This window comes from Homarus americanus, unplaced genomic scaffold, assembly GCF_018991925.1.
Source record: "Homarus americanus isolate GMGI-L3 unplaced genomic scaffold, GMGI_Hamer_2.0 scaffold46833, whole genome shotgun sequence".
Lineage (NCBI taxonomy): Eukaryota > Metazoa > Arthropoda > Malacostraca > Decapoda > Nephropidae > Homarus > Homarus americanus.
Genome location: NW_024756349.1, coordinates 26,154 through 53,423, shown reverse-complemented (window position 1 = coordinate 53,423; position 27,270 = coordinate 26,154). Strand labels below are relative to the sequence as shown.

Genomic DNA, 27,270 nt, shown 5'->3' with positions numbered 1-27,270 from the left:
GGAGTGTTGATCTGTCACTTGTGTTACAGACAGGAAGTGTTGAGGAACGGGACGCTGTTGGTGAGGATGGCAGCTCGTGGTGACATCGGCCGTTACTCGTGCCTCGTCACCGGCAGACAGGGCCAGACCGCTGCCTCCCACACCTTCCTCCACGTCCTCAGTATGTTCATCGTGGTTTCATTTACCTTACCTTCTCTAAATTCTTATTAAGTATCTTTTTCAAGTATGGTAGAATTTTGATTTCTATTATACCCCGTGTAGCCTTAGCAGTGTTCTACTTATTGGTTCGCAAAACTTAATATTGTGTAGCATGTTTATTTGTTCTTAATTATTTATTTTTTTTGGGGGGTGGATAGAGCCTTTTTTGCCAACTCTCAGCCCCAAGCATCTCTATTTAGTAGATATAGCGTATTCTCACTATTTCCTATGTTCTCCCTCCACTATCTACAGTACTAAAATACTTTAGTCACCCAACATAAACCATTTTCTGTGATACAATTTCTAGGTGGCGTAACTCATCTATTTTGTTAAACGCTATACTGTAGAGATGTTCTGTATCAAAATGCGAAATGCTAAGTGAGTAAAGTACAGTAAATGAAGGGAATTGGATCCCGTGGTCTCTTCTTCATGTAGTCTCATTCTCCTTCCGTTATAATAAATAATAGGATAATAGGATAGAAAACCTTATTGATAAACGGGAGTAAGGAGAGAAGCAATGATACTTTGTGGACGTTAAATGGTAACTGATTATGTTTTGTTTTGTTTTTCCACTACACAGAGCCGCCCAAGATTGAGCCGTTCTCGTTCCGTAGTCACCTGGAGGAGGGCGAACGAACACAACTCACCTGTATGATCAACTCAGGTGACCTACCCATCACCCTCAACTGGCTCAAGGACGGCAGACACCTCCAGCACGACCCAGGGATCGATATTAAGCAGCTCAGTGATTACTCTAGGGTGAGTCTGTGGTGATGACTGTGTGGTGAGTCTGTTGGTTGATTGTGGTGATGACTGTGTGGTGAGTCTGTTGGTTGATTGTGGTGATGACTGCGTGGTGAGTCTGTTGGTTGATTGTGGTGATGACTGCGTGGTGAGTCTGTTGGTTGATTGTGGTGATGACTGTGTGGTGAGTCTGTTATAGTGACTGTCTGAGTTGATATGACTTAATGTTAGTTTATGCTTGACAGTTAGTGTGGCAAGTGTTCGTCACCGAGTGTAGACTGTTCATCAATAAAATGAACAGTTTGAATAATTTAACAGGAAGATTTGACCATTATTAGTATAAATTAAGGTGTGTGTGTGTGTGTGTGTGTGTGTGTGTGTGTGTGTGTGTGTGTGTGTAGCATTACTGAGGTCTATCCTTGGCTCCCCAGACCTTGTTGTTCAAGAAGCTGAAGGAGCACCACTCAGGCTCCTATACCTGTGAGGCCGCCAACGCCGCCGCCACCACCAACCACACTGCCACGCTCATGGTGAAGGTAGGTCACGAGACAGGGTCAAGTTAGGTCACTAAGGGCGAGATTAAGGGTCATGGGGTACGGTAGGAGACATGTATAGTCTTGTGGCTATATGAGAATAACTGGATAATTATGTTCTTGACTAAACTCAAATAATATTAAGTGCGAGTCGCCTTAAAATTCCGATATTGGATATAATAGCAGGAGTTACCTGTGTGGTGGCCGGCAGGTGTCGCCTCGGTGGGTGGTGGAGCCAGGCAGCACCACGGCCTTGGTCGGCTCCACGGTCGTCCTGGACTGCAGTGCTCGCGGCTACCCCCAACCTGAACTGACCTGGATGAAGGCACCAGGTAATACTCATTATGGCATTACCATTAAGTCTTGTATAGGTATACTTGTGTTGTGGTAAGTGTTGTGTGTTATAGAGAGTCATTAAGTGTTGTGTAGTGAGTTACTTGTGTTGCAGGGGACTCGGCACAGGACTTCCAGGCGGTGGTGCTAGATAACGTACGGGCATCACAGGCTGCCAACGGGTCGCTCGTCCTGCCTTCCGTCTCCACTAGCAGCGCCGGGTGGTTCCTCTGCCGCGCCGCCAACAACATCGGGACACCCATCTCCAAGGTCGTCCAGCTTACTGTCCATGGTAAGTGTCATTTGGGTCAGGGCAAGTAGGTCAGGGAAAGTCGTGGGTATGTTGGGGCAGGTCAAGGGTAAATTAGGAGAGATCAAGGTATACCTGCCTGTCTTAACACTTCCCCGTCTACCCTCTCTCCCCCGTCAGCCCCAGCACGTGTGGTGACGGAAGGTGGACCAGTGACAGGCCACGCTGGACAGACAGTGACGGTAGACTGTGAGGCGACAGGTGACGACCCTCTCACCCTCACCTGGCAGCGGTACCACGCCCCTGTCTCACAAGGTCATAGGTACGTTCATCACTGTTACCACCTGTCCTGCCCTCACCAGCATTTTCTATTCCAGTCAACTGTTAGTGATAGTGGTGGTGGTGTCCTGCGGTCCTCCTGCTCCTCCTACTACTACAGGTGGCCACTGCTGCTGGTCAAGTGTTCGCCTCAGCCATTGTTGGAGAGTTAAATCGACACAAATTAATTATAATCTCGTTTTGATATTTGGTGTATTGATATTTGCCTTCCTCCCCGCAGGACGTCAATACGTGAGAGTGGGGGAGGCGGGTCGGTTAGGGTGGTACTGGAGATACGGTCAGTGACGGCTGGTGACGCCGGGCCGTACACCTGTCACGCCACTAACCGTCACGGCGAGCACTCGCAAGTGTTCACTATAGTTGTTATAGGTGAGCCTCGCGTGTTGGTCTTGGTAACACTGTCTTCATCCTGTGGTTGAAAAGTTTATTGAATTAGTTTTTAGCAAGATATTTACTCCACCAGTGACGTCAGTTGTTGTTCCTAAGACAGTCGACATATGTACAGAATGTGTGTTTGCGTGTTTAATTAGTTGTATTTGAAAGCAAAAAATACTGACATTACTTCACTCTCTCCTTCATCCACCTCGTCAGAGCCGCCGACAGCGCCATCAGGAGTGGTGGTGTCAGAGGTGGGGAGCCGCTCAGCCCGTCTCTCCTGGTCACTACCACAGCCAGCAGCCATCACCATACAATACCGAGGTGACCAACACCATACTTCACCATATCTAAACACTGACGCTGATACACAACATTATAATAACACAATGTTTGTACTCGGACAAAACAATATTCATGAATTGCTTGTAATATTGTTGTAAACCAGAAGGCAGGAACGTCTAGGTAAGTTTATTCATTCCTCGTCTTTCTCTTACACCTCCCGTTGCTGGTCACCTTACCCACGGCAGCAGCTGCGAAAGAGTCATGGACGTCCCATGGGCGTAATGTGAGTGTGGGTCAGTGGGCATCATGGCACGTACTAACAGGCCTCACGCCCTACCACGCCTACGCCGTCAGGCTCATGGCTCACAACGACCTGGGGGTGTCCCAGCCCTCCAGCGTCCACTTCTTCACCACCCTTGAGGAAGGTCAGTGTCCCACCCTGTCTCACACACACTCACTTTCTCACACCCTGTCTCTCTCCCCCTCTGTGTCTCTCCCTGCCCCTCTTACAACCTATCTCTCTCCACAAAAATCTCTCTTATCCACCCTGTCTTCACACCCTTCCAATTCTGTCCATCTCATATTCTGTCTCTTTCACACATTTTCTCTCACTCTGAACATAATGCATTGTTGGTCGGACTCGATCTCAATAATTTACCAGGATATTGTAATTAATGTTTTGTCTTTTTCAGCACCGTCAGGAGCACCTCAGGACGTACGTGTTGCTACAGGAGGTCCTCGCTCCCTGCTGGTGACCTGGCACGCCCCTGTCCCACGCCTCACTCACGGTCCTCTCAGAGGCTACACCATCGCCCTCCGTCGCCAGAACCTCCAGGGCCACCTCGTCTACATCACCAGACCCATCACAGCTCTGCCAGGTGAGTAGTACAGAGGTCGACAGAGTTACAGGGACTCTTTAGCTGTATTGACAGGATTATTACAGCCACCAGGTATACTGTATGTTAGTCAGATTTCTTTGTAGTAAGTTATATATGTTTGTGAAGATGTAAATGGAAATACAATGTTAAATTAAATGTCATGTTTAACCTAATCACATGTAGTATATTATTGATATTGTATTTTCATTAATGTAACGGGTTAAACATGTCAGAAATACACACTCGCTAAACTGCTTGAAACTCGCTGGTGGTCCAAGATGTATGGAGATCAGTAAGGACGTTAATACAATAATAAGTCTTTATAAAGGTGAAGTTAGAATAATTACTATACTGTATAATAAGATATGCCCCCCCTCCCCCCCCTCCCCCCCCTCTACAGCCGGTGACACTGAAGCGTTGGAGCAGTACGAGGTGCGGGGGTTGACGCCGGCCACACTGTATGAGGTGGCTGTGAGGGCGTTCACCAGGGCGGGGCCAGGACCTCTCTCCTCCCCCAGGATAGTTCACTCCACCAGCCATGACGGTGGGCCTGAGGAGCGGTTGTGTTTTATTTATTTTTTAATCACTTAACTGTGTGAATATAATCTGGAAGCCTAAATTCACACTGTACAATGTTTTGAATTCGCCATGTACGTTTCACGAGGTAAATACTAAAGTTCTGACATTTCTCAGTGTTGTGATGAAAGTCTCTCTCCTGAGCTGACGCAGTAGACTCACAGGTGGTTCCTCCCGCAGCTCCGTCGTGTCCGCCGGTGGGAGTGTCGTGTCGTGGGTCTGGACGTGGCGGGGTACGGGTGTGGTGGTCTCCCCCGCCCACACACTGTGCACACGCCCCTGTCACTGGCTACACCATCCTCGCCACGCCCACCAAGCACGTCCAACAAGACACTAGCAGTAAGTGTGATACTCCCAGTACACTGCTGATGTACCCAACACACTCCTCACAGTGAGTGTGTCACCACACAGCCAGATGACATATTTTAATGAGTATGCATTACTTTCTGTTTTACACATAATTCTATTTTATTGGTAATGAATTAATACTACGATCATAATTGACAATACATCTGTAAAAGAGTGTACACTGAATGGGGTTTGGACAACGAATGATAGAATCGATTTCGGTGGATGCTGAACATAACTCGGTTTTTCCCTGACTTCTTTAGATAACAATTTGTAAAGTTACTGAGGTGTTTTTTGATGCATTATCATTAACTTACAATGTATACCTTGATACCTTGCTTCCATATGCTCTGAGGGTTCAGTAATGTGCAAGATTTTATTTTACGAATTAAGAGATTTATGAAGGTCGGGATATATCGTGTGTTCAGTGTTCGTAAACATATGTAAGTCCCTCGGTGGAATTAAACTGGAAATTAAAGCATCAATGGTCACTAGATCTGCTCTTCCTTTGGTCTATGATTTCATTGTCAGCATCATGCGTGAGCTTCAAGGCCAGACTTGGCCAACACTGACAGTTTACATGATTAATATAATACAAAACATTGTGAGCTAATCAAACCTAATATACCTTACAGGCAGCACCTGGATGGTCAACACAACTAACCTGGAGAAGAACGTGGATGGTCTCCCTCCAGCCACCAACATCAGCGTCAGAGTCAAGGCTTTCAATGACATGGGCTTCAGTTCCCCCAACCATCCAATTTTCTGTGTTACTGAAGATGATGGTAAACTCCTGCAATCATTCAAATAAAGTTTTTCTAGTGTTACTAATCTTTACTGACTCACTGATTGGTTCACTGATTTATATAACTAGTTGGCCATCTTTTGCTGGCCATCCAATGCCGACATAATTTTTGTCAAATCTTATGGTCACGTAAGACTTTAATTCTCTATTTTTAGATCATGATATATCACACAGTGTCTCAAGAATAATATAATAAACTAAACTTTAACTCACTTTAACATACTCTAACTGACGTCATCAGTCCCAGGGCCTCCGAGAAGGGTGCGGGTGGTGGTGACAGGCAGCACCACCCTACTGGTGACGTGGTCGCCGCCCCAGCCACACTCAGGCACCATCCTCCACTACACCCTCTACTCAGCCAGGGACGACCAGGTGCGTCTAAAATATGTAACGTTGATGTGTCTTCAGCTCGAAAAAAAATCCTACTGGGGAGACAATAATAGAGAGTAACACTGACTGGTCGTCTTAAACACCCGTAAATAAACAATAATCTTTATGGCCTTAACAAGGTCGTAGGTAAAGGTAACGGTAAAGATAAAATATATCTTGTGATGACAGAGACGTGTGTTGCAGGCGGCATCGCGGGACGTGGTGGGTGCAGGTGGGTCAGAGGCCACCTGGAGGGAGCTGAGTGGCCTCACATTGGCCTCCAGGGTACAGGTTAGTACCTAAGTGTCCTCTTGTTTCTTTGTTCTTGAATAACAGCATCAGCGGCACATCTCTTTTGTAGTGTGCTAACTCAGCATCATCCACACACTGATATACACATTTTTTCCCTGGAAGGGATTTGTCATGTTACCGAGGTCAAGTGCACGAACCTAACATGTGGCGTGTGGTGACCACAGCTCTTCCCAACAGCAAGAGAGGGACAGTGATACTCAGAGGCAGATGGCTACCTTATGATTCACATTAATATTTTTGGACTTTATAAATAATCAACTATGAGGACTATCCCTGCTTGTTGAGGCTGCTGTATAATTATAGTCAAACCAAACCATTCCCAGAAGGTTCCTTTATGAGCACTTCACAATTTTTCTCTTTATGATAAAAAAAATGCTTTATGTTGCATCACCAATGTCTTCTCAGTCAGTCAGTCACATCGGTAATCACTTGGTGAGGGGTGGTATTGAAAGAGCTGACTGACACAACTAGAAAACTAGTGTAAAGTTTAACTCTGTACCTCATGTTACTCGCCAGGTGTGGGTGACAGCTACCACAGTGGCAGGGGAGGGCAGCCAGTCCCCAAGACTCACTGCTCTGCCCACCCCTACACCCACACACGCCCCCTTTGCTGTGGGTGGAGGACGGTCGTGGTGGGTGGGTGCCGGCTCAGGTGTGACCCTGGGGTGCAGGGGCCTGGGGTCACCATCACCCACTCTCTCCTGGACAAAGGCTAGCGCCACCATCACCAACAGCCAGCTCACTCAGCTCCTGCCAGGGGGCGACCTACACCTGACGGGTGAGAACTTATTTATAAACACTGTTTAAGAATACCTCCAAGGTTTATACACATTCAGTTTCAGATACATTACTTTCTTCAGAAATATACCAACTGACTACAGTTACAGTAGTTCCCATGACGTTATGAGCAACACAAAATTTTAAGTAATAAGATCAGTTTCATCTTGTTCTGTGATCACCGAGGCTGTGATATACTGTACCTCTTTACACACGTCAACTTTATGATACGATGAGAGTAAACAATAAACACACAGACCAAGCTGATAGACTCTCCATACCATCAAACATTCCTTGTGTTTTCTCTGATGCTTCCCTCGTCACAACACCTCAACAACTTACTGATGAAGTACCACACAAGCCACTGTAGAATTGTCTCCCATATACAGTTCCGTCCTTCCTCAGGTGTAGAACATACAAATGATCCCTAATGTCCTTAAAGTAACGAGTCCTTCCCACTGCAAGATGCACACATTTACTGCGGGTCACTGAGGAGGCACAGTTAGTTTGAATGTCACTGCTCTCACGTGACAACCTTCCCCTGAGTTACTGTTTCATTTATTCAAAAGAAATGACTATGATTGTTATGAAAAATCTTTGTAAGACTTGGATGAATGTTTACCTGTCTGAATTGTATACTTAGTACGGGGATGAATGTCTTTAATTAACAGCTAATAATTGTATTCTTAAGATATTGTTATTATGATGTTAATTTTTTATACACTGAACATAGACAAACTTCTCTTCATTAGCTCTCTGAAGGTCTAATGAGTTTTACAGTTTTGTGTGTCTCCAACTTCAACTCTACTAAGATTAGTCAACCATCTGTCAGCTGGTTCTCAAATACCACCCTCCATGGTGTTCTCCTGACAACCAGCTGTTCCTCTTGTCTCTTGCTTATGTCGTCTTTCTCTTTCTTTAGTCTCTCTATTTTATTTCTTGTTTTATTCCCTCTATCTTATCTCCTGTTTTGTATTGTCTTTATATTACCCCTTGTGTCTTTCTCTTCTCTTATCTCTCTATCTCACCTCTTCTCTTTTTATCTGTATCTTAGCCTTTTGTCTCTCTAATGCTTCTGTCTCTTCTCTTTCTTTCTCACCTCTTGTCTACCATCTCTTGTCTCTCAGTCTTACCATATACCAGCACGAGAGACATTTACCAACGCACAATAACAAACACCAAACACTGCCATCTACTGGTGATTCTGATCCAACTCTCCCGGGATCAGGGACTCAGGGGTTCGAACCCAGGATAATATGACTCTAACTTGGGGATATCTAAGGTCATATAAATTCCCTCAGTTCATAAATCCAGGTTAAGTTTGATGTTTTTTCAAATGTATTGTGATGATCGTCAGCTGTGAGGGAGACGAGTAACTACACGTGTTGGGTGAGGAACAAGGTGGGCGTGGACAGCCTCACTCACCAGGTGGTTGTCGTCACGCCGCCCTCGCCACCCACCCTCGCTCTCGCCCACGCCACCCACCACGCCCTTAACCTCACCATTACTCCTGCTAGTGATGGAGGTGCGCCTATACTGGGTAAGTCACATCGGTGTTATTATTTTTATTTACCTATCAATATTTTGCCTCTTTAGTTACGATAGGGTTAGGTTAGGTTATATTCTACATAAACTATCGTAGTCTAGAACATTGTATCGTTACTGTCCTTCTGTCACCAGGCTACACGGTGCATCACAGACAGCGGGCGGGGGAGTGGGTGGAGACGAGTGCTGACCCTGGGGTGAGGACGGTGATGGTGAGAGGTCTTCCCTGTGGCGCCCCTCACCACCTCTACCTCACCGCCTGGAACACTCACGGCACCAGCACCCCGAGTCCTGTCCTCCTCACTAACACCCTCGGCAGTCGTGAGTACATTCTAAACTAATATTCGACAGTCTTGAGTACATTCCACACTAAAATTTGACAGGTTTGAGTACATTCCTCACTAACATTCCACAGTTTTGAGTACATTCCACAATACCCGACAGTCGCGTGTACTCTCCCTTGGTTTAAAGCATACACCCACAGGTAAAAGTTCTTCAGAGAGAGGAGTGTTTATGATCGGGTGTCAGCCTTGAAGGATATAAACCTCTTAACCTACAGTATGTCATGTAGTATATTCTCTACCTGCTATTGATGTACTCAGTAAAGACAAACAGTGTAACCATTTAACACAGTTTGTATCACCTTTTATTAGTTTGTGTCATAGTGTGTGTAAAAATATACTAATGCACCACACACACACACACACACACACACACACACACATACAGAAATAAACTGGAGGGAATAATCTTCAATGAATCTGATTTTTGTTTTTCATTTGCGACAAGGAACAATTTTAACATACAAACTCCTGAACATCCAAATCCAGATGACAAGTTCTTTCTGACACTGTTTACTTCACAGCTCCTGGGCGGCCCGACCCGGCAAAGTTAGTGGAGGTCAACTCGACGTGTGTGACGCTCCGTCTGTATGTCTGGCCTGAGCTGGGCTGCCCCGTCACACACTGGAAGGTAACCAGCCGTCACACATCTCCCCGTATGATTGTCTTAACTGGCACGGTGTTGTATCTTAGTACCAAAAAGTCGATCAATTATCAGTTGGAGTGTAGTAAACAAATGTATTTGAATTTAGAAACATCTTTGGCCTCACCGTCATTAAACATGGCTGGTTGGGTGATGGTCCCGCTGGGGTGGTTCTGAGGTGATGGGTACAACAGAGGACATAAGTTCTTTTTCCTCTCACAGGTGGAACGCGGTAGTGAAGATGCTGAGGTGGCCTGGACTTCTTTATATGCTCACGTGACCAGAGACACTACTGACCTGGGCCTCTGTGACCTGACCTCCACCTCCTGGCACCTCCTGAGGATCACGGCGGGATCTACTGCAGGAGACACTTCTGTAGTGTACCGCGTGACCATCAGAGGCCATATTGATGGTGAGTAGTATAGCTTATGGCCACCAGGGACCATAGTGGTCAGTGTGGCCACCAGGGACCACACCTTATATGCATGTTGTTATTGACTAACTCTTCTTGTTTATATGTTGTTACTTGGACAGAGTTAAATGTGCTTAATGTTAGTCGCAATAAGATCAAGTCTACACAATACCTGTTGGTGCAGGTGAAGCCACGGGTCAGCCGCCGGTTCAGGAGGTGGTGATGATGGGCAGCCCGGTGGTGATGACTGAGTGGCTGGACGCCCATGTGGTGGCGGGCGTGGTCAGTGCTATCCTGCTGGCAGCGGCTCTTATCATCTGCGTCTGTGTCGCCGTCAGGAGACGCAGGTACGGGGGATACAGGTGCGTATCTCTACAGTATAAACTTTCCCTTTCTAAAGTGCATAAACAACTACAGTATCACAACACGTCATTAATGTTCTGCGTGACGTCATATATTTTTTCTTAATTTGTAGTAAAAGCTTCAACTGCAGATACATAATTAGTTATTAATAGTCACTTGTCAGCACTGTATTTATATAAAAAGTCTATTGTTCTTAATAAAAGACTCCGAAGGAAGCCCCAACAGTTTCCCAAGAGAGAACAAGGAAACGACACTATCTCTCCTAACAGACGATCACCACCATCACACCTCTACACCTTTGTCAACATTCATACTTTATCAACCTTTTGTCCTCCTCCTGGCCAACAGTGCAGGTGAGAGTCTGGACAACAAGGGCGGGGGAGAGGAAGACAACGCCCGTAACTCAGAGCTCACCCGCGCCCACCTCTACTCTCCCGCACCCACCAAGAAACCTCGCGGCTCTCTCGCCTCCCTCAAGACTCAGGGTGACACCTCTGACCCCTACGAGATCTGCCCCTACGCCACCTTCAGGTATCATCGTGATCATGTGAAACAATTCTGAATAACCTCGAATATTGTGTTCGTCTAAATGTTGTGGTGTTTTTTCTGATATAATGACAAGTATAACATATAGAGTACCTTGACTCTGCATCCCTCCTGTATAAACACTCACTTAGGTTTCTTCTTGTAAGGATTCCATCTTCCGTTAATTACCAGTTCCCACTCGTCTTCTCTCGTTAGGTTTCATTTTTTCCTTCACCTGATCTTCTCACTGGCACTTCTTTTCCTTCTGAGATCTTTGGGTTTGTTCTTAGCGTGGGAAGTTCAGAGGGAACCTTAGAGTACGGTCTGTCTCTACACGCTATGACCCCTCGGGACTGTCTGGAACAACCTGTCCACAGTGATCGCCACGGCCAGCAGCAGTCCGCCACCTACGGCCAGGTTGGACGACAGAGGGCCCAGTCTCACTATAAGGAAACAGGTGAGCAACATCAAGAGATAATTGTCATACAGGTAACAGAATTAAGAAAAGGTGTGCAGTAGTAATTAATTATTTACCACTCATCTAGTCTTGTGATTGTGTTCAGAATTTACGCTGAAGTTGAAGAGGAGTCAGGAGTGCATTCAAAATATGATGGAAAAATCTACACACTGATTTAGGTGTCACACGAGAGAGGCTGTTGTCACATATAAAGTGTATGAAGATATGTGGATTAAATTACAGGTGTATTGTGTCTAGTATGACGCTAAACTTAGTGCTTACTGTATATATAATAAAGTATGAGTATTCAACTCTGTAGATATATGCAATTATGTATGAGGACAAGAACAAGAAAACACACGATAAAGGAGAGTAAAAGTGAGTAACCCGAAGAAAAGCTGTAAAAATAGGGTAATTATACAAGAAATATGAGGAATTGTGTGTTGTATCGGAATAGACTACAGAAACTAACTGTATTGGTTGATTGGCCTGCTGTACTCTCGTCTGTATTACAAACATTAGCATTCTCTGTATCAATGACTGTGCTAATTCTGGGTTGTGTCGTATGTGATTGATGATGATCCTTAATTTTTTCCCTCTTATCCACCAGAAATTGCCTACATAAGTAATCGAAACCGTGGGGAGTATGGTAGCCGACCCAAGTCTCTCCCTGGTGGCCAGCCAACACCTGCGCCCCTGCCAGGAGACGCCTCGGAGCAGACAGCAGCGTGGACTGACGAGGCTGAGAGGAAGGACACACGTAGTCGTCCTCACCGCTCCAGAAGTTGCACGAGAGGTGAGAGTTAAAGATACGAGAGTAACCAAGAACTGGGTGTTATCTCATCGCTGGCCCTTCGACGAGTTATCTTAGTCATTCAGTCAGTCAGTCACCTAGTGTGTCACTTAATCAGGAGTTATTCATAGAGCTGACTGACGTGCTTAAAGTTACCTTATAATTATATTCAAAGACTGTCTTCTGTGGTCATCTGTTACTGAGTTTGTTTCACTTGTTGGGTAAATTTAGGTTTAATAGACACTTACCACTGGCAGGGAGTACAAACCTTGACCCACACTCAGGCACGGAGGCCACCCAGCGTGACTCAAGCACCGAGAGTAACGACGCCTCCTCCCCTGTGCAACAACGGCAGCACTATCAGCACCCACAGATGCCACCACAACCACATCTCCAGCACCACGCACAGCAGCTGGGTTCACAGCACACGCACCAGTTGGGTGGTTCACAGCACCCACAACAATTGGCTTCACAGCACCCCCCGCCGCAGTTGGCCTCACAGCACATACAGCAGTTGGGTTCACAGCAGCTGACTCCACAGCACCTACAGCAGTTGAATTCACAGCACCCACAACAATTGGCCTCACAGCACATGCAGCAGTTGGGTTCACAGCAAATGGCTCCTCAACAGCAAGCAACAGCAGGACGTGTAGGGCCCCATCCACTGCCACCTGTCCGACTTGCCAGGTAGTCCAGGTAGAGGAGGCCGAGCTATGTAGGTGGTCCCTGGCTGACGCAGTGCCCACCATGCCCTTCATCCCTCCTCCTCCTTAATAGACACTAAACACACGTTCCTCACAGGGCTAGTAGTTCACCCCTCAGCCAGTTTACCTCCTCTGCTTCTGTCGTCACTCATGTCGTGTGTGTGTGTGTGTGTGTGTGGTATTGCATGGATCACATTGATATATGTATACATTATCATTACCATTCATAGATGTATACCTGTGTTTTGAGAGGTTCATAAGGTCGAAAATTAAAATCTTTATCATTGATTGAAATCTAGTCCTATACTATTCTGCGAGTTTTTATTGCATGGTTATTTTGAATAAGGGAAAATATAACATCTATTATTTAGCGACGTTATTCTGAAATGCAAGACGAAGTAGAGGTTTAGGTATACAGTCCAGGTGCAGTAATGACTCATCCAATAACAATATCATATTCAGGTGGAGCCTCAGCCTTGGTATAATAAAAAAAAGGTATTATAAAACTACTTAACCTATTCATTTACACCTGGTGATTTGTTCAGTTTCATAATTACTTCCTAGGTCAGGCGCACACCTTGTCTTCAGGCTGGGTCATACCTGGGTATTTTAATTCTTAGTGATCATCTCTTTGTGTGTGTATGTGATTTTACTCAAGTACGACATATGATTTCCTCTTGTTAATTTTACCTTCACTCTTACTCCAGCACTGGCCATTTTTTTATAGATTGTTGGACTGTATGACACAAAACCACACATTTTTTGCATGAGGGTTAATAAGAATATTATCAGTTCATACATTAAAAATAAACATGATTGTGCGGTCGCTTGTACTGTACTTATGCCTGGTAGTGGTTGGTGCGTTTTGTGAGATGTGGCATCACTGTGGAAGATTTATCTAGCATCCTTAGTCTGTCTTCTATTGTGAAATTCCTTAAGGCCATTCCGGGAGTTTTAATACAATGTAAACAAACACAGAGTTGCCACATCTCGCAAAACACACCAGCCACTGTACCAGGTATAAGAGCAGGCAACTTAACTGCACATTGTAACAAATACAACTAATTTTGTCACAAAGGGAATCTTAGCTAATTAAACCTTTTTATGTGACGCTGAGAAAAAAAATCATATTTGTCTTTCATTTTTAAACAAACAGTGTAAGTACTGTACGTGTAATTGGGGAAATTTCTAAACAAATACTATAACAAGTGACACATACCTGACCACACCTGTTGGTAATGTCTGGTGGGCCTAGATGTAAGGTGGTCAACCCCACACCATGCATGATAACCATAGGGTGGTCAGCCCCACACCATGCATGGTAACCATAGTGTGGTCAGCCCCACACCATGCATGGTAACCATACTGTGGTCAGCCCCACACCATGCATGGTAACCATAGTGTGGTCAGCCCCACACCATGCATGGTAACCATTACTGCAGTAGTTTACTTCATCTTGATCCAAGTCCTCGTCACTGTGTATCCCACATATAGTATAGATGTACAGTGCATTACTGTACAGTTTGTGTATCATCAGTAGCGGAGGCTGTACTGTAGTAGTAATCAAAACCATTTTTGTTGTCAAAATAATTTTAACGGGTTATTTTGAAACATTCTTCCAACATTCTCAAAAAAACAAATTTCTGGTTGTTCCCACAGAGTGCACAGCGAGACATCGTCCTCCAGCGAGGAGTCGCCCCTCACACCCCCCGCCCCTCGGCCTCTTCACCCACCCTCGGCGTTTTCAGACTCTCGGGAGCTGTCTGAGACAGAGTGTGACAGAGAGATGCTGTCACAGGCCCAAGCCAGTAGTAACGCGTCACAATCAAGAGTTAGAAGTAACGGCAGAGTCAGCGGCGATAACATTTCTGCCACTGAACTGACCGTCTTGCTGCAGCGGTATGAGCAGCAACAGAAGCAACAGCAGCAGCAGCTGGAGCAGAGGAGTTCGCAGCTGAAACAACAAGTAAACCGAATAGCCCAGAAAAATCCGTACAGTATTAATGTGTAATGTTCGCCTTATTTCAGTATAAATGTCAAAGTTATAGGAAAATATTTATATTTTTATAATATTGTCTGACGTCATGTACTGGATGTACTTTTGCCGGATATCTTCATCATTCACTGTACGTGTTGCTGAGGTCGGGCCCGAGACCTGGTGAACACTTGACACAGCTGGTGAGAAGCACCATGTTAACTTCTTTATAAACTGCACGAGCTTTACGCTGCACCACAATGACGACTGTAATATTCCTCCCAAACCTGATGTAGTGATTTTTCAGTGAACCTTCGTGTCCTGGGCTACAGAACTCAGCTCCTGGGGAAGTCTACAGTTCTGTCGTATTGCATTGTTCATAAAGTATGGATCTTGTTCATTATTTATCATTGCTTGATGTTTTGATTCACAAAAACTTCTGTAACGTTGAATATATAAAAATATAATGATAATGAACATTTAATATGAACCGGAAAAATTATAAGTGTGACGAGAGATATATTCAACACTGTGACAGAACAACTATATGAATTGTTGGTTGGTCATATATTTAATGTGTGTGTGTGTGTGTGTGTGTGTGTGTGTGTGTGTGTGTGTGTGTACAGTACAAAGAGAGATGTGAAGTCAAATGAGGACTTATGTTGAACAATAGATCAGCAGAAGCACTAAAGTGAAAACATGTTTTTAAGCCCAAACTCACTGTATGTTTTCCTTCGCCATATAGTTTACAGTTTATTATATTGTTGTACACAAGTCTAAAATCCTCACTGTTGTTTACAAGACATTTTTGATTAATATCATCGTGTATCATTGTATTGTATGGATCGTAGCTTCAAAGGTTTATAATTGTTTCGACCTTTTCCCACGCTGTTATGGGAACTAACATATGTGAGAATAAGTAAACTCTTGAACTACAGTTTCGGAATAAAAGTTCAAAATACAAAAATATGACGTCTATTGATTTAACCATAAGATTGACCCCATGAAGAATGTGGGGAAATAATACACACTCATACACATGCACGCAACACACATACACACTCATACACATGCACGCAACACACAATACACTTATACACTCGTACTCATAAAAACAACACACCTACACACACACACACACACACACTCAGACATAAATACGTCAAACTTGTAATATATTCTTTCACTCTGTACATTAAATATCTAGTCAGGTGAAAATTATATGGTGACGAGATTCTTAACCCTCTGTGCTGATCACCTCATCACAACCCACGCCACCCACTTCTTGTATTAATGTCGTGGTGAGGACATTTATCACCCAGGCTGTGGTTTAGATGATGTTATGCCTTTAAAGAAAACTCCATTTGTTTGATCCTTCGTTTACAAAATAATATTAAACTGGTTGTCTTAGCAGTACTTGTCTCGCCCTTAAAACATTGATAGCGGTTCACGACTATTAATCTGATTAGGTTTTATCAATTTATATAAACTTTATTACCGGCTGTCAGTCTCCATATATGACTTAGTGATAGTGAACACCCAACATGAACAATTCCTGTCTACTACACCTGTAAAAAAAGTAAATAAAACACTTGGATGGGAGAGTTGCGCATGCGTGGACCTCGGTGTAGTGCTAGGGAGTAGTGAGTTGCCATCACTGTCTCATGCACCTCAGACTCTCAGTGTGCTGCCATAACTGACCGAGGAGGGTCTGTGCTCTGTTTCAGTGACGAGTGTTTCACTCCCGCGCAACTATTGAGTGAAAATTTGTGTTCAAATTATATGAACGATTCAGCTTTGTGATACAGAGTTGTTGAGGAAACTTTGGTGTTACACGTAAGTACAGTATTAAAATTATCTTTGATTATTTTTCTTTGGAAATAATTTTACAGTCTTAAGTTTGTCTTAGTACGTAATTTTGTGCTTTAATATTTAGTAGTTGTCAGCTCCTACTTTTATATCGAGTCTCGTACAGGGCGATAGAGGACAAGACCATGACTGTTGCTAGTTTGGTCGACAATTTTGGTCTGATTTTGCTCAATATTTAATGTTAAATAAAACGGATATAGCCTTTTGGCGATATACTTCACTTGATGGCCTTAGCTGCGACTACACCAACACAATAACAATATTTTAGCATTCTTCACTGTATGTTATTTCTTGGTGAGTATCACAACCATGCACCAATGTTATTGCAGTTATTCATTCGTGATTTTGGGGAGGGTGGTTGGCAGTCCAAGGTTTGTGACGTAATTAACCAAACATCAATTACTTATACTTATTCCATTACTGATTCGTCACTCGTATTTGACTTCACTGTTCAGGATTGGGTGAAATAACTTGTACAGTATCGGATTTATAGAACTTAGTTAAATGAAAGAAAGTTATTAGGTAATCAAACGTTTTATAGACTATACAAAACCTCATAAGTTTAAACGTTTGGGCTTTAGTTAATGTTTCTAAAGCAGTTAAAGCGTCAGTGAATCTGCCTTCTTCCTTGGGGTAAAGTTTTCGTAATTGAATTTATTTAGATTATTCCTCGTGTATTTATAATGGCGCTTGTGGCAGGGGCAATTGATTTACTTTCGTCCGTCCATCTGTACCCGTTCACTAACCGCTCATTTGACTCCTAACACTTTATCACTGTGAAGAAAGTTCATATTGACCTTAATGGGTGTTACAATATCACATGTATAGGTGGTCACTGTTACAAATGTTAGCACCTACTGACCACTACTAAAATTTGGGTAATGTCCTAAAAAAACATCCGTGGCCAAAAACTTAATTACCATTTTTTTTCTTATCATTTTCGCCACTTATCATCTTACTAACCGTTCTATCCAGTGTTAGTACATGAGGAAACCGGGAAACCTGTGTTGGTAGGGTTACACTAGATAACATCCTTCTTACGTGTGTCTGGGCCGAGGCTGGAACTCTTATTGGTGAGTCATGCTCTTACCGCCGCTGTACCACTATAGATACGTGTATATAGTGTTAGTAAAAAAATGGGGATATGAATTTGTATCAGTAAAAGTGGTGTAATTTTGATAAGGCATTTATTTTAAATATCTGTAGCTGTGGGACGCGAGATGTACTATCGTGGACAAAAGTTCGCTCCCTCTAAAACTGAAGCAGTATCGACCCCAAATGAAACAAAACTGCACACCCGCACACAGTCAAGGTAAGTCAGTTCGGAGACTCATTCCTGTGACTCAGTTCCACCACAGGGAGCGAACTTTTGTCCACGATAGTACAGTCCCCTTCACTAGTGCGTTTACAGGGGCTCGTCATACAAACATTCCACAAATTCATTATCTTTGAGATATTTGTTTTAATATTGTTTTACTTTTGATTCTATAGCATGCTTATTATTGCGAGTTTCCTTCTGTCGAATGTAAACAAACACAGGGCTGCCACACTGCACAAAACCTGACGAGCCCCTGTAAACGCACTAGTGAAGGGGACTGTACATAGACTTGTGAAGTTTATAAAGTGATGCTGACCACTTGTGACTGGTGGTGACCTTGTGCAGTGTGTGGGGGATACCGATGCTCACAACATACCGGATATGGCCTCGTAACTAACCAACCACCGCAAAATCCCCTTCACACAGGCACACACAAACACATACATACATTCATACAAATAGACATTCAGCCACTTCAACAGTCACATTCACAAACACACGCACTATGACTAACAAACCCGCTCAGTCATACACTACAACCACTCAAACATACGCATTTTAAATACTCGTATTAATTATGCATGCACACACTACTGTATACATACACAAACCCACTAAAACATATGTTCACGGGATTCACACACACACATCCAGAGACACACACACACATCCAGAGACACACACACACACAGAAGGAAATAGAAAGAGAAAGAGGGGTGATTAAACGTGGAGGAGGAGGAAGGGGAATTCCTCATTACAGGGGTGGGGGAGGGTAGTTTATCATTGGTGCCGGTGAACGTTAACTAGGCTGGTCAGTGGTCATACAGGTGAAGTATAGTGGCTTTGTTTACGTCTGTCTGTCCGTCCCTCCCTCTCTCTCTGTCCGTTCATCCCTCTCTCTGTCCGTTCATCCCTCTCTCTGTCCGTCTATCCCTGTCTGTTTATCTGTCTGTCCAAGAACAACAGGGATAGAGCCTGGTGGGTGATATATAAAATATTTATAACCGGGGCAACTGTAACCATGGGAGAACACGAGGTAGTATGTGCCTGAGAGGAGAGAGAGGAATAGATCAATCGACAACCTCCCACCCGACAGGACACACATACTGAACAAACCTACATATAAAACGAGTTCAGATTCATTGGCCTGTGTCCATATATTAAATTTGGTTTAACTTAACTTGACCAAATCCCTCCAGATAGCGTTAGGATGTTTTAATTATCGGATAATATAATCTGAGGTGCCTAATCTTCACGTAATCCTTCCATTTTTATGCAGTTTTATGGTTATCAGAGGAGGTGTAGCATGAGATAAGATAAACCAGTTCACTTTCAAGATAAGGTGGGAGACTTCTTATCGCTTGGATCATGATTCGTGCGATCTTAAGCCAAGGTCTTAGTGATAGTAGAATGATGATGATGGTAAAGCCTCAGAGTCTGTTATTTATGCCACGTATTATGCCCTTAGGAAGCTCTAGGATATATCACTGGTAGGGTTACTTGTCAATGAGGAATCAATCGTCAATGTATGTTCGGATCACGTGAATATTAGCCCCCCCCCCAAGCTTATTTCACCTGATAATTAAATATCCTAACGCTACCTGGGAGGGATTTGGTTAGGTTAAGTGAGGATATCTTCTATTGACGACCGCTCCTTCCTGCCACTCTTCTCTCGCTGTATCCATCAGTGCCCCTACTATCCCTCCAGCCTACCACAGGTAACAAAACTCTCTAATCCTGTCAAAGGTAATCATTAGGGGAGGTATTTAGGGCCCTTTCTGAGGTGCGTGTGTGGGGGGGTGTGAGGGAATAACGAGCAGGACCTCACTACCGGGGACTGGTTAGAGGTTGCCAGTTATCTCTAATTCCGTCTTCTGTTCTCATCTTTCGAGGCTAAACAAGGGTAAGTGTCTGTGCAGTTTCATTTGACAATATGATGTTTCAGCTTGACGTAATATGTTCCATTTGGTTTTACGAGACTGTTGTGTTTACCTTTTTATCAAGATCAGACATTCCAACACCGGGGAATTGTTACGCTTTTGAACTTTAATCTTGCGCGGTATCGACATTTTAGTCAACTGTAGCTACAAATCTTTGGGTTAAATAAGAGTTCGAATAGGAGGATGGAATTCACTTCACCTCCTGCAGGAAGGAAATTTGTGATTATCAAGCATTTTCGGAGCACATGACGAAACGATCTTTACGCGTTTCATCGGTCGACTAGGCTAGAAAACAATCAAATTGTTCAAAGGGAACATATAAGTGCATGATATAGAGACCACGAGGACAGATCAAGTACAGGAGAGATACTGTGCCCTCGCGTCCTTTGTGCCGTGGCAGATGTCAGTCTACCAAATGTCATCTTGTATTTTAGAGGAATTTATTAATTATTATAGACGCTAAGAATCTTCCGTCATTTATAATTTATTATATAATTGCCTTATTGTTCATTTAGCTGAGGTGGCAGTTATTGTTTAAGGACCTATTGTATACGTCAGTTTTATTTATGGTAAGATCAAATGATTTTATTCTAACTTGAGGATGAAATATTCAGTCAGCCACATGAGTTTAGGGAAGACAAGTCATAATAGTAGTGGTGAGTTACAGGTTCCTTGCTTGTTTCTCACACAATGGGACAACAGAAGTAACTTACCAATAACTGCTCTGGAATACTAAAGTTCTCTGCTTAAGTAAACGTAATCCTACCGGGATATGGACGTAACCTAACTGATGGTGGGGACTGACTGACTGACTGACTGTACTGGCCCAAGAGTCAAGGTCATTGTAATTACCTGAACCATGGAACACCAAAGCTATTACTAATTTATTTATGTTTGTATTTTGTCCGGAAATTTTCTTTGATAGTTTACCATAAGTTAAAATGTTTTGGTGTACTGGATGAAATTGTGCAGGAGTCATATTATCTAGTTTGTGAAGTTGACTTTTAACGTCTGTAAGTTAGATTGAGTTAGATTATTTATATCTCTTTATTAGTGAATATCCCACTTCTCATACGACTTTGTTTTATATTAAAGCTGTGGCCTTAAATGTGGAACAGAATCATACAGACGCCGATTGTGTATGAATACGTATAACCTTCTCTTGAATTAGGCTCAGGGGAAGCTACAAGTATACAGTATGTGCTAATAGTGGGGTACGTTACTGAGTCGTCACAGCCCTCGGTCTTATACTTTACGAAATGAAAAAAAATGCGTGGAATTTACATCGATAGTTACAATAATCGGTAGAGAGAATTACAGTAAAAAACAAAGAACTGTGGAAACTAGGGAAAGTGTGTTCATTATGCCCGCCCTCTACAAATGCCTCACCCGATGGAAACTTAAAGTTACACTGACCAATGAGCCTTATTTTTGTTTACAGTAGTGCAAATAAGACTTTGGGATTGATCAAATTCTGGAAGTAATCGACCAGCGAGTTAACTGTGCCTCCAATGACTCACATTCTTGTCTAACCGCAAACAAACCTTCCCTTGTACGTACATCAATAAGAGTGCCCCTTGTAGTGACAGGAGTCTTGCTCGGTTAGAACAAGGTTAGGTTTCCGTTAGTTACCAGGGAATGTTGTTAATAAAAAAAATAAACACACTATCGTAAGCATAGCAGTGCACAATGGAGAGTTGTCTGAAGTCCTTGTAAGGTATATATATATATATATATATTATATATATATATATATATATATATATATATATATATATATATATATATATATATATATATATATATATATATATATATATATATATATATATATACCCAAAAAGCTGAGAAAATAGATTATCATTTACCAACTTATTTCATCATTATATTCCACATTTAGTGACGCATAAACAAATTACTTCAACACAACAACTTCTTTGTTTTCATAAAAGGATGATGCGTAACATTATTATGAATATCTGCAACTTGGTCTGAGTTTTGACAAAGAATATAATTTACAAAAGGAAAAAAGACCCATTTCAGTGTAAATTAAACGTGGATGACTGAAGTAACAGCTGGTTCGGGACACACTGGCCTTAGTGGCAGGTAATATACGTTACATAACACCTGTAATTGTCACGCTGGCCGGAAGTTATTTGGTCGTGATATAAACTACTTTGGCCGATTGTCTATATAATTGGTTTGGAATTGCTAAGTGGTATTGCATTGATGACGTAGAAAGTGACGTCCGAAGTAGTGGTGGAGGGCTAAGCGTTCGAGTTCAAGCTGACTGATGTGACTATACAGAATATTTTTTAAAGTAGACAACATCGCCTTCATATACATGTGTTCATGTTAAGAATAGGCTGCTTGAATTTGGGTAATGTTACACATGGACTTGGTTAAGTTAGGTAAATTAACTATTTTCACAACTTGAAGAAAACAAATCGCATCTAATCGACTCGTTTAATCTCTTAACTAGAATGACGTTCTGAATGTCTTCGAAATTACATTGAATATTTATCGTAGCTTCAGTGTTTTCTGATACTCAGTATAGTAGAAAATAACAATAATAATATTTAATAAAACTCCGGGTCCAGCCCATGACGTGGTCCTCAATAGAGGAGGGAATCGTACCGGGTGTTTACCTAATGTAGCCCTAAGCGGAAATCACTGTGGCTATTCTCTTGGTAATAGTCACCAGTATTGTGGGAGGCCGAGGAGGCAGGAAAAGCTGGTCATTCGCGCACTAGGAGTTGATGATATGAGAAAGAAAAAGAGGAGAGAGGCAGAGCCTTGATCATTTATTACCAAGAAGGCTTCTTGCTGACACACGTTGTGGTGATGCTGCTATTGAAGCTCTAACACTCTAACAGCCTTACTTACCGAGTTCACTTGAGTCTTTTAAGGCCGTGTACAGTCGAGCCGAGACGGGAAGCCAAAACTGATTCTCCTTAATTAGAGTTCTTCTCGAGTCCTCACGAGTGACACTGTTTGTCTTGTTGGACCAGGATCTGGTGAGTCAGCCTTGTTTGCTTGATACAACATTGTGAGTTATTGATCTTTTACAAGGCCTTGTTCTTCTGGCGAAGCGAATTCCTCCACACGTCATCACTTCCCATGTCTACTCTTGTCCACATAGAGCTGTGACACACTGTCAAAGTGTGGGGAGGTGAGGAATTTATCTGCACAATAGCAGGGAAAATAGTTTTATAAATGTAAGTAAACACTGCCATGAAAGTTGTCACTGAAGATGACAAGAACGAAAGAATCTACAGTGTTTGACTACTCCTGGTCAAACAACATTCATGAGGTAGTGTCTGTGATGAAAATTATCCTGTCAAATATATAAAGTTTCCAGGCCATTGGAGCAGTTCATAGGTGCAATCTAGCGGAATGGATATGCAGAGGGCTGTGTGGAAAAAAGATTCACGCAGGAATGTTTTATAGTTATGCCACTCACTTCCCCGTGGATGATCTATGTCTTTCTTCTGAACAGTTCCATCCCACTGGTGACGTATGTTGCCCCGAATAAATCAGTGTTTTTTAAGGGTTATTTAAATGTAACAAAGACATCGCTAGTTTCTCCGCCAGGTATAGTGATCTCTGTATTGGAGAGACTGGCCACACCAGCACCACCTGCGGCGTTAATAATAAGGGACTTTGATGATCTTGACCTAAACGTACCACAGATACATTCTTGATATTCCTTCCTCTAGATATCAGATCACAATCCCGTTGTTAAGTTGAGTAATGTGAATATTATTACCTAATGTTTTGACAATACTAATGCCTCGGTGTTGTTATTGTCAAGAGGCTGATGAGAACTTCCTTGTAACTCGGGGCAGCAGCTGACGCTCAGCCAACCTGTGCTGCGCCTACTGAAGCATGACTCGGTTAAAGTTGGTTATATTAGGGCATTTGTACGGGTCCGTTTGAATTCTGTTCGAGTAATTAAACGGATCTCACTGTCAACTGTCCTACTCAGGGGCGGACCCTAAGTATAGGGTTGAGGTACTACCGGGTGCCCATCACCCACGACTACTCACGCCAGTGAAATGTTTCCTAAACCTGTTTTGACATATCTCCGACACTCCTAGTAGCGTTGGAACTGAATTAATACCTCGTGTGACCCGATGTTACTATGATAAACAACACAAGAAACTTTTCTCATCAATAAGAGGCTGCAATTTGTGATTTTCATTCCCATTTTGTTTATCTGTTGTTTTAAAACTGGCTTTTTGATCGAGTTTTGCAAAAGTAAGTGATATATCGAGGCTTCTCACTCCTCCCTGGCTACATTATTAGTAATTGGTGTGGCGTCGAGGTGAAGCACAACGTCTCCCTGGTGTCTCCCCGTCCACCAATCAGTAAAATTCTGAAGCTTGTAATTCCAAGTGTTACAGATATCGTTTCTCATGATAAATCTAATCAGTTATTCTTGCAGTATTGTGACCCAGGCTGTGTCAAGAGAACAGTAATGAACTTGAAGGTTTTGATCAACTCACCGTCTGTTTTCCTGTTCTACTACACACTAAATTACACGCCTTTAGAGTTCGTGAATGTTTAAAGCTATTTTCGTATGAATTACTACAAAACTCATAAATATTTGCAGCTTCTCCCATAACGTGTCGGGAGTAAAACACCTCTTCTAGTGTGATCCGGGTATGTGCTGTTTCTTGCACTAGTTGATCCAATCCAGTCACCCAAAACAAACAGGTGAGAAATACTTGCATCTTCACCTGTGTTTCCCTGTGTTCGAGAGAGATATACGAGTATTTATATAAATTCTCGAGTAAGTGGTTTAACACGAGTCAATACCTGAAGCTAAAAGATTGTAACACGTGAACTGTGAGTGTTCTTTTTGTGTAAGGTTTGATCAGTGTTACACAGCACCGTGAATCACACACACACACACAACGCTCTTTCACAAACGGATGTTTGTACAATAAACACATTTGCACACACACACACACACACCTCTTCCTTACCCACTCAGCTGCTCAGCTCAACTTTCAGACACACCTCTGGTTCTTGTGACGCATTTCGCTGTGAGGAACTGCGTCACCAGTGAGCAGATTGTGAGGTTATGTAGCCTAAGTCACAGGTCCTGCTTCTCTGTGAACTGAGAGTGAGGGTGGAAAGTTAATGTGTCGAGATTGATGGCACGGAGTTTGGAGTGAGGAGGGTGAGTGATTGAGCTGGTGAGTCAGTGGGAGTCAGCGGTCCCTTCAACAATGACCAGTTCCTGCGCCCCTCCTCACCGCACTTCCTGGAACCTGTCACCGTTCTACCTGCTGCCAGGACTCAATCGTAGAAGGGGAGAGAGAGAGAGAGAGAGAGAATAATGGACAAAGGGAAAGAAAATTGGAGGATAGAGGGGAGAAGAAGAGAGCTAAAAGTATTTACACCATCTTCTCGGTATAGTTATCCCTGAGTCAAACACCCTTGTTGCTGTCAGCATATAACAGCTGTCGTGCTGCCCGTGAAGCGATAAAAAAAAATCTTGTGACATCTTTTGGGAACTGTGTTAGTTAAGTCTGCCATGACAACACTAATCTCTTTCTTTGTCTCGCCCACAAATTCCTCTGCCTCTCTTTTTTCCATTATTTTTCTTGCCCACTTCCGTTTGTCTCTTTGACCATTTGTTTACTAATATTTATCCAGGGTTACAGCTGTCCTATGCACTTCATCAACTTTACTTTCAACAAACTTTCTGAAACATCAATTCCAAAGATAACACAAAACAATACATTATTCCAAAGTAATTGTTTCTATATACAGATGGAATTACATTTTTAATTAAGCGTTGCACTGATAAGGACATGAACTAGGATCCAGACAGTGATACATGTCCAGGATTATCGAGGCTGTAGCAGGGAACGTTCTTCACATCCGGTACACTGACAACAAAGACATGCTGACCGGTGTATACTCTCGATATTTACCTCATTATGTCTATTCTTCTACTTTACTTGACCTTCTCCCCTCTTTCTTGGCTTCCCTTTCTTCCTCCTCCTACATTTCTCCTTCTGTTCACCCCCCACCGCTCATGCGTAGCACGTGATCAGTTGTAAGAAATATCTAATATATAGCAGAGTCAACGAATGAGAAAGGGTTTTTTCCGACGCATGAATGTTGCGTTCGAGTGACGAGTACGTCGTGTACACTTCAGTATACTGTATATACAGTACGCTCAGGATACACGTTTCTGTCAATGAATATATGTACCGTATGTCGGCATTTGCTTATGGACAGAGACAAGTATAGACTGTACAGTATTTAAATATATACATGAACGGATTGACACTGGAATCTGTTATTACGGTATACTGTCAGTATATATATATATATATATATATATATATATATATATATATATATATATATATATATATATATATATATATATTGTTTTTATTTTAGAGTAGAATACTTGATGGCTTCAACAAACTGCACCAATAAATACATCCTCATCTATCACGAATACAGTTATTTGATTTCCTGTTCTTTTGTGATAATTAAAATTCTAAAACCAAAATTAACTTTTAAAGAAGATTCCCAACCAGTTAAGCATCACCAGGGCACAGTGTTGGGAACTTCTGTTTTAAAGTTGCGTGGCAAAGCACTAATGGCTATACATTTATGTTTATACAACCTTAGATTGTGATCAATCGCTAAGTAACTTGATATACGTAGAGCTATGCTGTTACTGTCTCGCATGGTCGCCCTTTAAGTTCTCGTTCGTTTTAAAAGTCACAGTAGGCTACAGTTGCTACCCCTTTAACCTATAAGCTGCTGTGTTTAATCTTAAATGTGACACAACGCCTTAAATAAGCAATGAATGTGATACAATTTTTCATCCTTGTAATATTTGCTTACAGATCTTTCTATCTGAACCGAAGTTAAAAATATATAAACTAGGTTAAACACAACACAACAAGGCCTTCCAGAACAAGGTGAGGTAGACCGCTAGGCTACGGTATATCGCAAACTCCATTACGTATCGAATAAGATCAATGACCCACTAAGTAATTATTTCACTTGTAGTCAGTAATCATTCTATCAGAACTTGGTACTGAAGAATGGTATTTTTTTTAGTAAAACCGTCTACTTGTTTGACACTTGTACCTCCTCAAGCATAATTTCCTCATCCAGTTTGTTTCACCTGATGATTAAACACTCTAAAGCTACCTGTGGGAGGATTAAGTTAAGTTAGACTGGATTAGATTCGGTTTAGGTTAGGTTAGGTTAGGTTAGGTT

The 27,270-nt window shown here is 42.6% G+C and overlaps 2 protein-coding genes across 8 annotated transcripts in view; both read left to right on the top strand.

Annotated features, from left to right (window-relative positions):
* The first annotated feature begins 32 nt into the window (after nucleotides 1-32).
* Nucleotides 33-15,820, top strand: LOC121856769 (Down syndrome cell adhesion molecule-like protein Dscam2). Of its 5 annotated transcripts, none has more exons than XM_042352461.1 (26): nucleotides 33-160; nucleotides 779-957; nucleotides 1,374-1,478; nucleotides 1,687-1,807; nucleotides 1,924-2,100; nucleotides 2,239-2,380; nucleotides 2,618-2,766; nucleotides 2,989-3,096; nucleotides 3,306-3,482; nucleotides 3,750-3,935; nucleotides 4,336-4,479; nucleotides 4,692-4,850; nucleotides 5,495-5,644; nucleotides 5,906-6,036; nucleotides 6,238-6,324; nucleotides 6,862-7,123; nucleotides 8,480-8,662; nucleotides 8,803-8,988; nucleotides 9,533-9,639; nucleotides 9,874-10,063; nucleotides 10,248-10,425; nucleotides 10,775-10,957; nucleotides 11,242-11,408; nucleotides 12,019-12,204; nucleotides 12,486-12,888; nucleotides 14,565-15,820. In XM_042352461.1, the coding sequence occupies exons 1-26, from the start codon at nucleotides 67-69 to the stop codon at nucleotides 14,914-14,916; spliced, it is 4,506 nt and encodes a 1,501-aa protein (XP_042208395.1). In that variant the 5' UTR covers nucleotides 33-66; the 3' UTR covers nucleotides 14,917-15,820. The 5 variants fall into 5 exon arrangements, with proteins under 5 accessions (XP_042208395.1, XP_042208397.1, XP_042208398.1 ...); XM_042352463.1 differs by having other exon boundaries at nucleotides 3,303-3,482; nucleotides 10,248-10,410; XM_042352464.1 differs by having other exon boundaries at nucleotides 3,303-3,482; nucleotides 11,329-11,408.
* A 731-nt stretch (nucleotides 15,821-16,551) lies between these two features.
* Nucleotides 16,552-27,270, top strand: part of LOC121856778 — a 30,311-nt gene continuing 19,592 nt past the window's right edge. For 2 of the 3 annotated variants that reach the window (XM_042352475.1, XM_042352476.1), the window contains exon 1: nucleotides 16,552-16,716. The gene's annotated coding sequence lies outside the window, so the exon portion shown is untranslated. Of the gene's footprint in view, nucleotides 16,717-17,955; nucleotides 18,062-27,270 lie in introns of all 3 variants that reach the window. The other variant, XM_042352477.1, reaches the window with a different exon arrangement.

Coding starts and splice junctions, on each gene's coding strand:
- LOC121856769 (XM_042352460.1), top strand. CDS start 67: ATGGCAGCTCGTGGTGACATCGGCCGTTACTCGTGCCTCGTCACCGGC. Junction 958..1,373: donor AGCTCAGTGATTACTCTAGG/GTGAGTCTGTGG, acceptor TTGGCTCCCCAG/ACCTTGTTGTTCAAGAAGCT. Junction 3,936..4,335: donor ACCCATCACAGCTCTGCCAG/GTGAGTAGTACA, acceptor CCCCCTCTACAG/CCGGTGACACTGAAGCGTTG.